Source organism: Gastrolobium bilobum, unplaced genomic scaffold (genome assembly GCF_033153095.1).
Source record: "Gastrolobium bilobum isolate Gb01-03AN ecotype WA unplaced genomic scaffold, APGP_CSIRO_Gbil_v1 utg4067, whole genome shotgun sequence".
In the NCBI taxonomy this organism is placed as follows: Eukaryota; Viridiplantae; Streptophyta; class Magnoliopsida; order Fabales; family Fabaceae; genus Gastrolobium; species Gastrolobium bilobum.
In genome coordinates this window covers 9,215-25,802 of record NW_026896031.1, presented here as the reverse complement: position 1 = coordinate 25,802, position 16,588 = coordinate 9,215, and the positions used below count along the sequence as shown (strand labels likewise).

Here is a 16,588-nt window from a genome sequence, read left to right as displayed (position 1 = left end):
CATAGTGACCCTATAACACCCCGATTGAACCCCTGACTCCTGACCTCGGTCGGGACAAGTTTTTAAAAACTGGTTGTAACGGTGAATATATTTGAAAATATTTTGACGAAGTAAGAAAAAATATGTTGTACGGGAACATGACGATGATTAAGTAGTGGAGTGTGGAGCCCAATTTGAAAATGCCCAAAAAAAAGAAGATCGGGTTGTTCCATCATAAGCGGGTACCCGATTAAGTGATCCATAAAAACGGTTACGCACTCGTCCTTCCTAAACCCTGAAAACGGCATGGTGATCGCTGGTGCGTTCTCTTCAAGCTTTATTCTAGCACCTCCGTCCACCACCGTCTACTCCGTTTCGAAAAGTGGTCGACCTTGGTGCGCATATCTACGCAGGATGAAGCCTCGAATGGAGGCCCAGGCCCAAGCGAAGCCCAAAGAGGCTAAACTGTGGGGTGGAAGGTTCGAGGAAGGCGTGACCGATGCGGTTGAGAGGTTCACGGAATCGATCTCTTACGATAAGCAACTATACAAACAGGACATTATGGGAAGCAGAGCTCATGCTTCAATGCTTGCTCAACAGGTTCTTCTATTAATCTCAAATGCACTCACTCACTTTACCGTTTGAGTGGTTACTGTTACTTTACTGACATAGTGGTTGTTGTTGTAGGGATTGATGAGTGTAGCTGATAGGGATTCTATTCTTAAAGGTCTTGATGAGATAGAGAAGCGTATTGAGAATGGTGAGTTCAATTGGAGAACTGATAGAGAGGATGTGCACATGAACATTGAAGCCGCACTCACTGATATGATTGGTGAACCTGCCAAGAAGCTACACACTGCTCGGAGTAGAAATGATCAAGTGTTGACTGATTTACGCCTCTGGTGTCGTGATGCCATTGATAGGATCCTCAGAGGCATCAAACACCTGCAGGTTACGCTGGTTGAGTTGGCTTTGAAGAATGAGGGTCTCATTGTTCCTGGTTATACTCATTTACAGCGTGCGCAACCTGTTCTACTGCAACATCTTCTGCTGGCATATGTTGAGGAGGTGTGTGCTGAAATTTTTTTAATTAATGGTTGATCAAATTTATGTCAATCCCACTTATATGAGATGTTCCGGAATTCCGTAACAGGGTTGGTTCTTTTGATTTTCAACTACTTATTCTTACTTTACTTACCAGCCATCATCAAGCTTTTTTAATTTATTACTAGTCTAACATAGCTTGAAAACTCATTTAACATTATTATTAATATTATTGTCAACAAGTCCATATTTTTTGATTTATTGATTCACTTATGAAGTAAGTAATCCGGATTTAGGGGATAGGTTTTGAGCTTATCTGTTTTATTGACTGAAGACATTAAGCCTTTTTGCAGATTGAGCGTGATGCTGGTCGATTGGTAGACTGTAGAGTTAGGATGAATTTCTGCCCCTTAGGGGCTTGTGCAGTGGCCGGTACAGGGCTACCCATTGATCGATTCATGACTTCAAATGCCTTAGGATTTACAGCTCCCTTGAGGAATAGGTATCTAATTTAATTTTGTATGTGTGAAGTAAGTCTATGTAATTGTTCTTGGCATGTGATTGGTGTTGAATCTTCATATGCATCTCTTTTTCCTTGCTAACTTATTATATGCTGTTGTCTTAAATAGCATAGATGCAGTTTCTGACCGAGATTTTCTACTGGAGTTTCTTTCTGCTAATGCCATCACAGCAGTGCATCTTTCTCGGCTCGGTGAAGAATGGGTATTGTGGGCTTCGGAGGAATTTGGATTTATCACACCAGGTGACTCTGTTTCAACTGGAAGTAGTATGATGCCTCAGAAAAAGAATCCGGATCCAATGGAACTTGTTCGTGGGAAATCTGCCAGAGTCATAGGAGATCTGGTTACTCTTCTCACATTGTGCAAAGGACTTCCTCATGCTTACAATCGTGATTTGCAGGTAGCTAAAGAATGAAAGAAAGAAAGTTTAACTTTTCTTGCATTGCTTGTATGTGCAGTTCTTGCATTCATTTGTTTTCTTTCTGCACTATTTTGTCTTTTGAGATTCATCTAAAAAAGTTCCTTTCTTAAATTAGGAAGACAAAGAACCAGTATTTGACAGTGTTAAAACTATTCTGGGGATGCTTGAGGTATCGGCCGAATTTGCGCTGAACATTACCTTCAATAAGGACAGAATACAAAAGGCTTTACCTGCTGGTCATCTTGATGCAACCACACTTGCTGATTATCTTGTTAAGAAGGTAAGTTCTCAGATTTGAACCCAATCTCAAATCCCAGTCCATGTCACCCGTTACCAGCTGTCCTCATTCAGCAGAAAACAAGATCAAACACTTTTTCTCCTACCCGTCCCCAAGAATCATTTGAATGAAGGAAATAAATGTTTACGAAGTTTATATCTTATCAAGTTTTGAACGCTGAATGCAATAAGCTACATTTTGAAATATTTTCCATGTTGATGTACATGCATCCGTTATCAATTGTAAGGCCTTTGGCATGGAAAAATTTAGTCTTCTCCTTTCCTTTTTAGTACGAAGAATGTAGATGTTTTGGTTTGGCAGGTATTGAGATGTGGGAGCAAATATAGACATGCTGCATTTTTCACAGGATGTAGTGAACAGACGTAAAGCCTTGCATATCATAATATTTCTGGACTCATTGCTGCTAGCTTATTATGTTCCAACTGTAACACATGTTTCTTTCTATCCTATTTAGACCTTTCTTAGTTCTACAAATTTGACGCAAATTCTTACCCTTTTTCTTTCACATTCAGGGAGTACCATTTAGGACGTCTCATGATATCGCTGGAAGATCTGTTGCTTTATGTACATTGAAGAACTGCCAATTGCTGGACTTGAGTCTGGAAGAGCTCAGAAGTATAAATCCAGTCTTTGAGGATGATGTGTATGAATATCTTGGAGTAGAAAATGCCATCGAGAAATTCAGCTCTTATGGTTCCACCGGGTCGGCATGCGTTGCCAGCCAACTTGATTATTGGACTAAAAAACTTGAAATGAAGTGAAGGTTACCCTAATTGTCATGAAGTTCTAATCATGCCATGGAAGCCATTTCTGAAGACTTGGAATAAAAGCCTACTACTGCTTACCAAAGATCCTGCAACATGTTATTTAGGCATATTTAGGTGCTCTTTCAAAAAATCATCCCCTGCTTTAACAATTAACACACTTTAACTAGAATGTTGCAACAATTAAATGTATTTAATAATTTTAAGATAAAAATATTTGTATTTTCAATCTACCGTCAATCATTGTTGTTGCCTGTCACCATTTGTGGCACTGCCGGCATTGCTGCTGCTGACCATCCACTGACACCGCTACTGCTTGTCCGTTCTATCACTATTAATAAATCTTAATTTGGAGGTCTATCTTAATTAAATTGCGATGACACGATATAAACTAAAAAGAGACATCCATCAAGTCAGCATTAAATAAACCAAAAAAAAATCTTGAGCTATAATATAGTGCTGAGCATGCATTTGATAACGGGGAATATTACTCTCATGTAACATGAGAGTAGTTCTCTCATGTACTCTTATGCTATAGAGAGAATCCAAGCGAGATTCACCATTAAAAGGAAAAAAGAAAAAGAAAAAAAAAGATGTGATTTTTGAAGTGAGATAAAATGAGATAACTATCTCATGTAAAATAAGAGTAGTATTTCCCTTTGATAATAGGAAATTGTTTATCTCATTTTCACATATATATAGGAGAGGAGAGAGAAAAATATAAATAGATTTTACCACTTAATATATGAGTGTAGGAAAATGAGTTTATCTGATATTAAACGAGAAAACAATTTCCCTTATAATATTTTCAAAAGCAATTGTGTTCGTAGTGCTGTAAAAAAAAACGACTAGAGGTTTGATAATACTTTTATTATGTGATACAAGTTTCTGTAACTTGCATATTCATTTAAAAAAACTAGTTTGGAGATTTTTTTAATAAATATGTAAATAATAAATATTAATATATTATAGACTTAATAAATGTATTTTTAATTTGAAGCAATCTTTTTTACTGGATAGGAGAAAAAGGAGGATAATAATAAGAGGAAGAAGATTGCAAAAGGGCAAAGAAAAAAAATTAAAGGAAAGATCGAGAGAATCAGAGGTCGAGGGAAATTAGGGAGAGACTTTTTTTAATTTCTTCTGGTTCCTTATTTAATTCCACAAAACACTTACTTTAATAATTTAACAAGTAAAATACATGGCTTCAAACCAATAAATTTAAATTAATGACATTCAAATATTATAGAAAATGCATTAATGGAGAGATTAGGTTAATGGAATTTTGCTTTTAAATTTAAACGGTTTATGGACTTAACCAATCCGACAGGATAACGAGTTTAGAAAAGTTACTTTTACATAATTTATATTTTGATAATCACGTTCTGAAAAGATGGATGAATTTTAACAAAGTTTTGGAAGAAAAGAGAGGAGAAGTGTGTGTTCTTTTAAAGAATATAAATTTAGATTTTTTTTAAGAAAGAGATAGGCATAAAGAGGTGAAATCTATATTTTTATTTTTGTTCTATAAGATCCACATCTCTTTATGTTTATCTTTTAAAAGAACTTAAGTTTGTGACTTTTAAAATGACAGAAAAATAACAAGATGGAAAAAAAATGCCAAAATAATTTGGCAATGTGTTATTTAAAAAATACCAAAATAAAAGCTAAAAATACTCATCAACAAAGATTAATACTTCATTTGATTTATGAAAAGATAAGGAACAACATAAAATAAAAAATACAACTTATTTAATTATTTAAATAATATAAGTATTAGATAAAAAGTAGCTCAATTTATTTTTTTTTAATAATTTACTAAACAATTTATAAAATCTTATCTACGACATAAAAATAGAAAAAGACTAATAACCCTATTTTCAAAAAAAAAAAATGGTGAAATTTAAATTCGAAAATGCTGGAACTGAACGATAGAATGGTGGGACCAACTTAAAAATGCCCAATTAACAAAACCCTAGTCCCAAGCGGTGGTCCCTCTAAAACCCTGAAATCGCTGCAAAACCCATAAATAGACAATGACGCGGGATTTTGAATGTGTTTTTGTTTTTTGTTTTTAAAAACTGTTTTGAGAATGAAGTTTGAAAACTGATTTTGAGAGTAAAAAATCAATAAAACTTGTTTGAATATGATTAGTTTAAAAGTTATAAAGAAGATGTAGTTATTTACAAAAATGTCATTAATGAATCTTCATATTTACAAGATTGTCACCGCAAAATAATTTAAAATAAAATAAAAAATCAATTTAATTACGAAAATGCCATTAATGAATCTCCTTATTTACATAAATGCCACCGCACAAAACAAAAAACCAGGAAACAACTTTGGAAAACATGCTGAAGTTGTTTTGCTTTTTCTGTTTCTAAAACAAAAACACTTACACGATTTTTAAAACAAGATGCATGAAAACAGTCTTTTCAAACAAGATTATTTGTTTTATTATTTTTCAAATTTAAAAACTGTTCTTGAAAACACAAATCAATCAGAGCCGCGATTTTCAAGCTTTGTTTTAGCACCTATATTCTCCTCCATGTCGATTAGTCGTTTGCCTTCGTAACGAAGCTTAGAAAGAAGGCTTAGGTCTGATGCCGAAAACACATAGAAAAATGATTAAATAGAATGTTAGAATTTTCACAAAAGAGTAATCCTTCTATTCTCAAATAACAAAATTCAATTTCTAAGGGTCATAAGCGCCTTTTATAGACTAATTACAAATTGATCCAAAATTCAAAAATTCAAAATCTTAAAAATAAAAAAATTCCTAACATAAATATAACAATAACTAACTTTCAAAAATAAATAAATATTTACAATTAAATCATTCAAAACACGTCCCAAATCTTAGATCTTAAATCATGCCAGATGTGTTGTTTTCCTTTTCTTGCCAAACAAATCACAATCACATATGCTGCTTTATTGAGACTTGGATTCGATTGTAATTTGTTATATTTCAAATTAATGCTTTTTTCAACAATTGAGCCATATTTATTGGGCCACAAACTCTAGTTGACCACGAGCTTCTTTAATCAATGGTTGAGCCATGTTTAATGAGCCAACTGTAAGTGCATCATTCTCCCTTGCCATGAAAAGATTCGTCCTCGAATATTCTTTATCTTCACTTATCTCAATCACTTTAGGTAGAAGCTGACATGACAATTCTTCCTAGATTAAATCTCCATCGTCGAATTTCACATTAGATTTATCAGAAACTAAATAATCATCATAAATCGAATAATTATCGTAAATTGGATTATGATCTGTTGTAAATTTAATCGCAGAGATACAAAATTAACAGAAGAAAAAGACAGGAGGCACAAGGATTTTTTCTTGTTCAGAAACTTGTTATTAGCAAGTTTCCTACATCAAGGACAAAGGGCTAAAATCCCCTTTATCAGCTTGCATTAAATCAGAACCCGAATACAATGTGCAAGAGAACATAAAACATCTACAACTCAGAATCAAAAAGCAACACTCTAAAAACAGCACCTAAGAAATCTAAACATGCATCTGATTTCAAGAACGAAAAAGAAACACACACTGGCATGCAATATCACACAAAGTGTCAGATACTCATTCACTAGTTGAACCAGTAAGCTTCTTCAATATTGAATCAAAGCCACCAGATCCCAAGCAAACAACCCAGCCACTCTCGATCTTGAGCTTCAACAGATCCTGCAAAAGAAACCAAGAAAACATAGGTGCACACAAGGAGGAAGAGAAGCACACAGTTAATCACAAGATTAAGCAACAGAGGGAATGATTTCTTGATGAAATCAGCAAGCCCTATGATATGGTTTCAGAGTGCTTTTGATCGAGAGAGAAAAAGGAGAGAGAGAAAAACTAATTGGGTAAAATATGAGTTGTTAAGGAAAATAGAAAATCAATTATGTATATATCAAATATACAAAACTGCTGCGTTTAATAACAAATGTAAAACGACATGGCAAAAAGAGCAAAACGCAAATGAAGTAAAACTACCCAATAACCCCTGTTTTAGGAATACCAATGAAGCCCACATGATCACAGATTGGATTACCATCATAGATCGAATAATCATCATAAACTGAATTATGATCATAGACTTCAAAGTCAGGAATGCTGATTTGCATCTCGATATCTTGAAAAGTGGACTGATTTCCAGGTCGTACTTCCTAATTTTGTCCCTGGTTTAGAATCCCCAAGAGATTGATGTCCTCCTCTTCGTCATCAGATGTGTTCTCTAATTACATTCCTTCTTTGGATTGAATGCCCAACTTTGTCCATGCAAGTCGCACAAGAGCTCGCTTCAAAATTTGGATTTTCATGCATACCCCACAAGTCGTCGCTCCAAATCTTGAATTCTCTTTCTTTGCCCCCGCACAAGTAGTCTCTCCAAAACTTGAATTTTCTTGTCCAACGCTTGCTCAAGTTGTTGCTTCAAATCTCGGATCCGCCTTCCGAGCTCGTCATTCTCTATGTCACGTAGGTCTATCTGACGCGGTTGTTTCCCTCCTTTAGGAACGAATCCACGTCCTTATCTTCACCACTCCGCCATCGATGACCTCTAAGATTCTGATCAGTCATTGGTTGAAGGCAACCTAGTCCTCTGATACCAAATAATGCCGAAGTAGTAACCAATTGAGTAAATAGAAAGAACGAAACAAGAGTTGCGAGAAAATATTTTTCTCTTTTCTTAATTTTATTTAACCAAAAATAAAATGATAACAATAGGGTTCTCCAAGCCTTAAATAGGCAAAATAAAATAACAAAAAAAGTAAATAAATATAATCATGCGCAATCAAAGGAGATAACGCACAATCACGTACACTCAAACATAATCTAAAAATAAAAAAAAGGAAATAATTAACAATTGTTGAAAATCCTAAACTATGGAATAAATTATGGGATTTACTAATCTACATCAACATAAGAGAAGGTATCTCCTACTCCCTTACAATTTTGTGATGGGACCCATATAATTATAAATAAAAAAATAAAAATAAAAAAGCTAAAAATTTATGTCTCTGTAGGAAAGTAAACTACTCTCCTACGGCTGGAGAGTAATTTTTCCCATAAATTATAGAAAAGCTCAATCCAAGTCAGTCACGCATCAAGGTCCTTGCCCAAGCGATGCCCAGTGATGCAAAACTATGGATGGGAAGATTCGCGGAAGGCATGATAGATGCTGAGAGGTTGAATGAGTCAATCTCTTATCATAAGCAGCTATACAAGCATGATATAATGGGAAGACATGCTTCAAATCTCGCTAAACAGGTTCTAATAATCATAAATGCACTCACTCATTCACTTTCCTGTTTGAATGATAAGCTTTGCTGCGAGCTGACATGAAAATTATGATTGCAGGGATTGATAAGCATGGGTGAAAGAGATTGTATTATTCATGGTCTATATAAGATAGAGAGGCGCATTGAGAATGGGGAATTTAATTAGAGAACTAACCATGATGTGCACATGAACATCGAAACCCTACTCACTGAAATGATCGGTGAAACTACGAAGAAGTTGCACATTGCACGGAGCTGGATTGATCAAGTCTTGACTACCTGGTGGCTCTGGTCTCAAGATGCCATTCACAAGATTCTCGAATACATAAATAATAAAAGAAAAAAAGTTTAACTTTCTAGCTTTGCATGTTTTCTCTGTCTATGTGTGTAGCTCTTTGAATTCGTTTGTTTTCTTTCTGTATTATTTTTTCTTTGAGATTTATTTAAAAGAGGTTCCTTTTATGGACTTAGGAAGACAAAGAACCGGTATTTCGCAGCGTTAAAAACTATTTTGGAGATGCTTGAGCTTTTGGCGACACTTGCACCGTACATTACTTTCAATAAGGAAAGAATCCAAAAGGCTTTACCTTCCCTCGATAAGGTTTCTTTTGTTATGAAAATTGTGAGACCAAGCATGTAGAAAATCAACATCAAATTGCATGCCACTGCCCAACTAAAGATTTGAAACTGCAAAGAACCTTGGGTGTAAAGAACCTTGGGATACAGCATACCACAAGATAGCTCAAAGGCTTGGAGTGCCCAAGGCCTTATAAACTCCACATTAGTTGCACATACAACCAATGTGGGACTATATATCTCAACACGCCCCCTCACACAAGAGCCCTTTGGGCTTGAAGAGTGGACAATGCAACAGGCCCAGCCTACCTGTGCTAAGAAACTCCACAAGAGAAAGTGGGGGACGGCGAGGGCTCTGATACCATGTAAAGAACGTTGGGATACACCACCCCAAAAGCTAGCTCAAAGGGTGGGAGTGCCCAAGGCCTTATAAACTTCACATTAGTTGCTCATACAACCAATGTGGGACTATATTATATCTCAACACACCCCCTCACACAAGAGCCCATTAGGCTTGAAGAGTGGATGATGCAACAGGCTCAACCTACCTGTGCTAAGAATGTCCACAAGAGAAAGTGGGGGGCAGCGAGGCTCTGATACCATGTAAAGAACCTTGAGATACACCACCCTAAAAGCTAGCTCAAAGATGAGAGTGCCCAAGGCCTTATAAACTCCACATTAGTTGCTCATACAACCAATGTGGGACTATATTATATCTCAACAGAAACTTCAAATCCCAGTCCATGTCATCCAGCTGTCCTCATTCAGTCAATATGTCATTTCCAGCAAAAAACAAAATTAAACGCCTTCCCTCCTCCCCGTTCCCACGAACCTTTTGAATGAAGGAAATAAATGTTTAACAACTATATGTTTTTGTAAAGTTTGAAATTCTGAGTGCAATATGTTAGTAAAAGTACTAGTTGTGGAGTACTTAATACTTTAGATTTTGCTGATTTTGAAACTTGTGTAGATTGCATTAAGGGAAAGCAAACAAATAAGTCTAAAAAAGGTGCCAAGAGGAGTACGAAATTGTTAGAAATCATACATACAAATATTTTTTGTCCTGACATGGACGCATATGGTTAGAAATACTTCATCTCTTTCATAGATGATTATTCACGATACATATATCTCTACATGCTTAATAATACGTATGAAGCATTAGATGCTTTTAAGGTATTTAAATTGGAAGTAGAGAAATAATGTGGTAAGCAAATTAAAATTGTGAGATCAGATAAAGGTGAAGAATATTATAGTAGATACACTGAAGATGGACAAGCACCTGGTCCGTTTGTGAAGTTTCTTGAAAAGCATGGGATAGTTGCCCAATACACCATGCCGGGTTCTCCATATCAGAATAGTTAGCAGAAAAATGAAACCAAACATTAATGGATATAGTGCGAAGTACGCTCAATTTCTCCAAGCTTCCTAAGTCCTTGTGGATTGAAGCGCTTAAGATGCCAATGTACATATTAAATCGAGTTCCAACTAAGGTTGTCTCAAAGACACCGTTTGAGTTATTTAAAGGATGGAAATCGAGTTTGCAACATGTACGCGTTTGGGGATGCCTGTCTGAAGTCAAAATCTATAACCCATAAGAAAATAAGCTTGACCCAAGGACCATTAGTGGGTATTTCATTGGATATGCCGAAAGGTGTAAGGGATACATATTTTACTGTCCATCTCATAGTACAAGGATTGTGGAATCAAGAAATGCTAAATTTATTGACAATGACTTGATTAGTGGGAGCGATCAATCCAGAGACTTTGTTTATGAGAAAGATCATTCAGTTACTCAACCATCCACTTCAAGTTTGAGATTGGTTGTTCTTGATACCTTTCCAACTCAACCGAGTGTTGTACAACCAGTCATTCAATATCCACAACCTGCTCATAATCTAGTAGTCAAGTTGTTCATGATGAACAATTAGAAAATTTTGATCAACCAGTTGAACAACAAGTTCCTCAAGAAGATAATGAAATAACATTAAGAAGATCTACCAGAATAAGAAAATCAGCGATCCCTAGTGACTTTGTTGTGTATTTACAAGAAGCTGACTATAATATTGAAGCCGAAAATGATCCTAAAAGATTTTCACAAGCCATGAATTGTAAAAAATCAAAATTGTGGTATAATGCTATGAAAGATGAATTGAATTCTATAGCAACTAATGGAGTTTGGGATCTTGTTCAGTTGCCTAATGGTGCAAGAGCCATTGGATGTAAATGGGTCTTCAAAACTAAGAAAGACTCATTAGGCAACATTAAAAGATATAAAGCAAGAGTCGTAGCCAAGGGATTTAATCAGAAGGAAGGAATTGACTATAAGTAGACCTTTTCTCCTGTATCTAAAAAAGATTCTCTTCGTATCATTCTAGCATTAGTTGCACATTTTGACTTAGAGTTGCAACAAATGAATGTGAAAATAACTTTTCTCAATGGAGATCTAGAGGAAGATGTTTATATGAAATAACCTAAAGGATTCTGCTCTAGCGATGGTGAGCAATTGGTATACAAGTTTAAGAAATGTATATATGGATTGAAACAAGCATCCCGTCAATGGTATTTGAAATTTCATGATGTTATTTCTTCATTTGGTTTTGTAGAGAATATCTGGATCAATGTATATACCAGAAGGTCAGTGGGAGCAAAATTTGTTTCGCTATTCTATATGTGGATGATATTTTACTTGCAACCAATGATAAATGTTTACTATATGAGGTGAAATAATTTCTCTCTAAAAACTTTGATATGAAGGATATGAGTGATGCCTCTTATGTTATTGGCATCAAGATAGATAGAGACAGAATAAGGGGTATTCTTGGTTTGTCTTAAGAGACCTATATCAACAAAGTTCTGGAAAGATTTAGGATGAGTGATTGTTCACCAAGTATAGCTCTCATCGTGAAGGGTGACAAGTTTGATTTAAACCAGTGCCTGAAAAATGATCTTGAGTGGGAACAAATGAAGAACATTCCTTATGCTTCAGCTGTTGTAAGCCTAATATATGCAGTTGTAGTATTAGGAAGATATCAAAGTAATCCAAGCTTAGACCACTGGAAAGCTGCAAAGAAAGTGATGAGATATCTTCAAGGGACTAAGGACTACATGCTTATGTTTAGACTGACTGACAACTTGGAAGTAATTGGCTACTCAGATTCAGACTACATTGGTTGCATTGATTCTAGAAAATCCACTTCAAGATATATTTTCATGCTAGCCAGTGGAGCTGTGTCTTGGAGAAGTATCAAACAGACCTTGACTTCTACTTCCACTATGGAGGCTGAGTTAGTTTCTTGTTTTGAGGCTACCTCACAAGGTGTATGGATGAGGAGTTCCATTTTTGGTCTTAGAGTTATGGACTCTATTTCTAGGCCATTAAAGATATATTGTGATAATTCAGCTGCTAATTTTATGGCTAAGAATAACAAAAGTGGTAGTCGAAGCAAGCACATCGACATTAAATATCTAGCCATAAGAGAACGTGTTAAAGATAAATCAGTGGTTATTGAACACATTAGCACTGAATTAATGATTGTTGATCCTTTAACTAAAGGCATGCCACTAGTTAAATTTAAAGATCATGTAGAAAGGATGGGACTTGATTCCCATATGTGATTTTCATTGTAAGAATGATACTATATTAATGAAACTTTATTTGTGATGTTTCTCATTCAGTTTATGCGCACTCCAGTTAATTATTCTGAGAAATATCAATAAAGTTTGGACTCAGATAAATATTGGGTTTATTCATTAAGTTATATAAGCTTGAGAAATATAATACAATGTAATACATAGAAGGTAATACTCGCACAAATAAGAGGATTTATCGCCATGATTCATGTATTTTGCTTCTCACTATAGTATATGATTGTATATGTGGACCAAGTGGGCAAATGTTAGTAAAAGTACTAGTGGTTAATAGGGACCTGGTGTGACCTTATGTGGTCCACCTATATTGTTCACTAATGATAATAGAGAACCATATATAGTCTACTAATGTTGTCCACTTATTGCTCACTTATTGTAGTGATTAAACTACTCTTGTATCTGGTCTGCAATCATCTGTAATCATCAACCATTAATTTGGTTCTTGTCTGCCGTCAATTGAGCTCATCTTCAGTGCACAATTGAACAGACTCTATGATGGAGGAGTTTATAAAAGGGTGCATCTTCAGCTTCATAAGTCCTTGAGCTCACTCTACCACAGAGCTGCACACCATCTGGGCTGTAGAGAAGAGTTAGGAAGACTCAATAGAAGATTTTTGTATCAGTTGCAGAAACTATTCAAAACAAAAAAGAAAGCAATGGCGGAAGGTATTTATAATCTATCATATTCCGCATTTCAAGTATAAGTTATAACTTACACAATAAACTACTTCTCTTGTCAAGTTTGACATGTTAGATTATGGTCATTGATGAGTAGCCATTGTCAAATTATATGTGTTTGTTACCGATATGTCCATAATTCAGGATATATGTATATGTCTTAAGCAATGATGACATATACATAGGCACAATATCTTGATATCTTTATATTTAGATATATGTATTTTATAATCATATCTTGTAAAACTGCAATTCTATTATAAGTTATGTTATGACAACTGTTTTGTTTTTTTGGATCATTGAGTGCATTAAAAGAAGTGGAATTATATCCTGATGAGCGATGATCCAAAATCTGCAGAGTGTATACAGCAGTTAGAGCATATTGTTATCCATTACTTGTTAGTTATCACTGTTTATAATTTTGATACTTGGCTATCAAAAATACTTTTTCTTTTTAGATAGATAAGTGGCTCAACACAATGTGCATTATGTGATTTTTTTTACATGCATATATAATTTTGTATTTTGACCTTAAGTAGTAGAAATTAGAAACTTTACGTTTTGTGTCGTTTCTACGTTTTACGTTTCTACTACCCCTTTATGTTTTTACGTAAAAACTCGAGTTTGACAACATTGGTATTGACTTTTGAAACAATTTTTTTATTTGTAAAAAGTAAATATTAAAAAATTAAATAGGAACAAGTGGTACTAAAAAGAAAAAATTAAAAAATTAATCTGGCAGAGCCATTGGTTTTCTGCCTCGTTCTAGAGACACATCGTACGCAGCTGATGTTACTCTTAATATTTTCTTATTCATTTAATGGTAAGTTGTACTTATAATTACTTCTCTTTGCAATCCCTTGCGTCTTACGTCTCGTTATTATTAGATCTAAATTTAATTAATAGTTTTTAATTAATATTATTTATTACTGTTCATTTAATTTTAATTTATATAATAAAAATGTCTGAGAAAAAATATTATGAATATAATCTCCCTCATTTGTATATTAAAAAATTAGTATAACCTACCAATAAGCTCAATTTAAGATGAATGAATTATTGGTTGAGTTAGTATAAATTTTTGAGAAGTAAAAAAATATTTTTATGGTATACTCTGTATAAAAGTTAATTATTTTTAAATTCTGAAAAAATACTAAAACAATTTAAAAATAAAACTCAGCAATCATTATAAAATTTCTATATGTTTTTAATTATTTTTTCTTTTAAAAATACAAAAAATCGGCGCTATGTATTTTTGTTTGACAGAAGTATAAGTGAATGTTTCAATTAACTCGTATGAATCTGAAATCAGATTTTAGTTTTTGGAAGGATATGGGTTTTGTTATTAAGACCATGTATTAACTTTTATTACGTGATATACATTGTATAAATCATAAATTAACAAAAAAACAAAATTACAAAATTATTAAAAGAATTTGTTATATTAAGCCTATTAAACAAGTGAAACTCCTTTAACTTACCCATTTTCTCGTTAAAATTAAGTAAATCTGACTTAAAAAATAGTAATACATTTAAATCAATTTATTTTAAGCCTTGTTTTTCTTTCTTTTCTTTCAGCCATATTTATTCAACTCATAAGTTAAATAGACTATCATGTGGTACAAATAAATCAGATTAGACTAGGCTTTGAGTCGAATGTGTTAGATTTATATAAAATATTTTCGGTTTAACTTCTTCTATTATTAGGTTAAATTATAGTTTTATATTTATTTAAATATAAAAGGTCTCACCTATCAAGAAAAAAAAATAACAAAAAATAAATTGTTTTATTATTTAAAATTATTAAAAAATAGTTTAATTTATATTATTAAAATAAATAATATAATATAAACTGATATCTAAACTCAAAGACTAGGTCTCATAAAAATAACCATATGATTTACCAAAAAATAAAATAAGCATATGAATTATTTTTTAAATAAGTTTCTTAAGCAACAAAAAAAAAATCCGAGTCTATTTTATTTTGTTAAATATATTAAAAGTTTAATATTTTTCGTATTGTAGAATATAAATTTATTTCTTATGTACACATAAAAATATGTCAAACTATTTTTTTTTCTGTCTTCTTTTTACATAAATCTCACACACTTTTATGTGTGTAAAAATAAATAAATTTATCTCAATAAATATTAAACCCATATATTAGACCGTAAAGACTTGACGCGGATCTGGAGACAATATGCCTTTTGACTTATTTGCACGGCTAAGACTGTTTATGCTTAATTCACTATTATCCTCATAATTTTTTTTTTCAAATGAAAAAAATCCAAAATGAAAAATACAGGATCCTATTAAATAAACATGTTGGCTGTTAAATACATAAATAAAACCTTTTTTTTAAAATAAAAAAACAACCAAAAAAATATAAATTAACCAACGCACAAAAACTTAATTTTTGTTGAATTTATATTAAATTGATAAGTAATTATGACTTAAAGTACTTTGGATTTGTTATTTTTCCTTTATTTCACAAAATTTCAATATACACTTTTTTATTTTAGATACTTTTATTGTTAAAGTAAAAATAAAAACTCAAAGAAAATACACTCAGACACACAATTCATTTAGGGTCATAAGTAGGGGTGAAAGTGAGTTGCGCTGGATCAAGTTTTGTCTCGAAAAGTCCAAATCTATGTCAACAAATTTTAATTTGACCTGGCCCAAGCCTAGTAGGAGCCTAACTGTTAGCCTGACTTGACTCGTTTACAAAAAAACAAATGGTCTGACTTAGTCCGTTAGCCTGTTAATTTTTAACTTCCAAGCAGAACCATGAATCAACTTAACAAAATACTCAAATTCTGTTGTTAAACCAAAAATCACAATGTCAACGTCCAAAACAGAATTATGAATCTCAACAAAATTCATCACAATCTGCATTAAAGTCACTTCCAAAAACAAAATGCTCAAACTAAATAACATATATTTCATGAGATCCAACAAATAAATTCATACTACGTAAATTAAAACAACTACATGAACCCAACAAACACATCATGATAATTGTAGTAACTAGTAAGTATAATCTTTCCCAAAAATCTTTTAATATATTCATATACATAATCTAACATGCTAAGATGCTGGTTCCTTCTACATAAGAAATAAAGTCAGATTTATATTAAAATATAATCGGATATAATTAAATTATAAATAATTACAATTGATTAAATTTATATCTTTTGTTTTTTCTTTAAAGCATACTTATTCTATTTTATTTAAAATAAATAGTATAATATAGATCAATTTGTAAGCTTATAGGTCAGGCTTTGTGAAAATGAGTCTGCGGTTTATTTATTAAACAGTTTTTTTTAAGACCCAAACTCAATCTATTTTATGAAATATATTAGATCGAATCT

The 16,588-nt window shown here is 33.1% G+C and overlaps 1 protein-coding gene across 1 annotated transcript; it reads left to right on the top strand.

The window, feature by feature from the left end:
• Nucleotides 1-263: 263 nt before the first annotated feature.
• On the top strand, nucleotides 264-3,285 carry LOC133297382 (argininosuccinate lyase, chloroplastic). Its single transcript, XM_061496507.1, has 6 exons — nucleotides 264-579; nucleotides 667-1,047; nucleotides 1,377-1,525; nucleotides 1,653-1,944; nucleotides 2,081-2,245; nucleotides 2,776-3,285. Exons 1-6 carry the CDS (start codon nucleotides 286-288, stop codon nucleotides 3,022-3,024), a joined length of 1,530 nt encoding a protein of 509 aa, XP_061352491.1. The 5' UTR covers nucleotides 264-285; the 3' UTR covers nucleotides 3,025-3,285.
• Nucleotides 3,286-16,588: the final 13,303 nt, after the last annotated feature.

Bases quoted from the DNA above. Each gene is read 5' to 3' on its own strand.
- LOC133297382 (XM_061496507.1), top strand. From the start codon at position 286: ATGGTGATCGCTGGTGCGTTCTCTTCAAGCTTTATTCTAGCACCTCCG. The intron at 1,048-1,376 runs GTGTGTGCTGAA...GCCTTTTTGCAG, and splicing joins TGCTGGCATATGTTGAGGAG to ATTGAGCGTGATGCTGGTCG. The intron at 2,246-2,775 runs GTAAGTTCTCAG...TTTCACATTCAG, and splicing joins CTGATTATCTTGTTAAGAAG to GGAGTACCATTTAGGACGTC.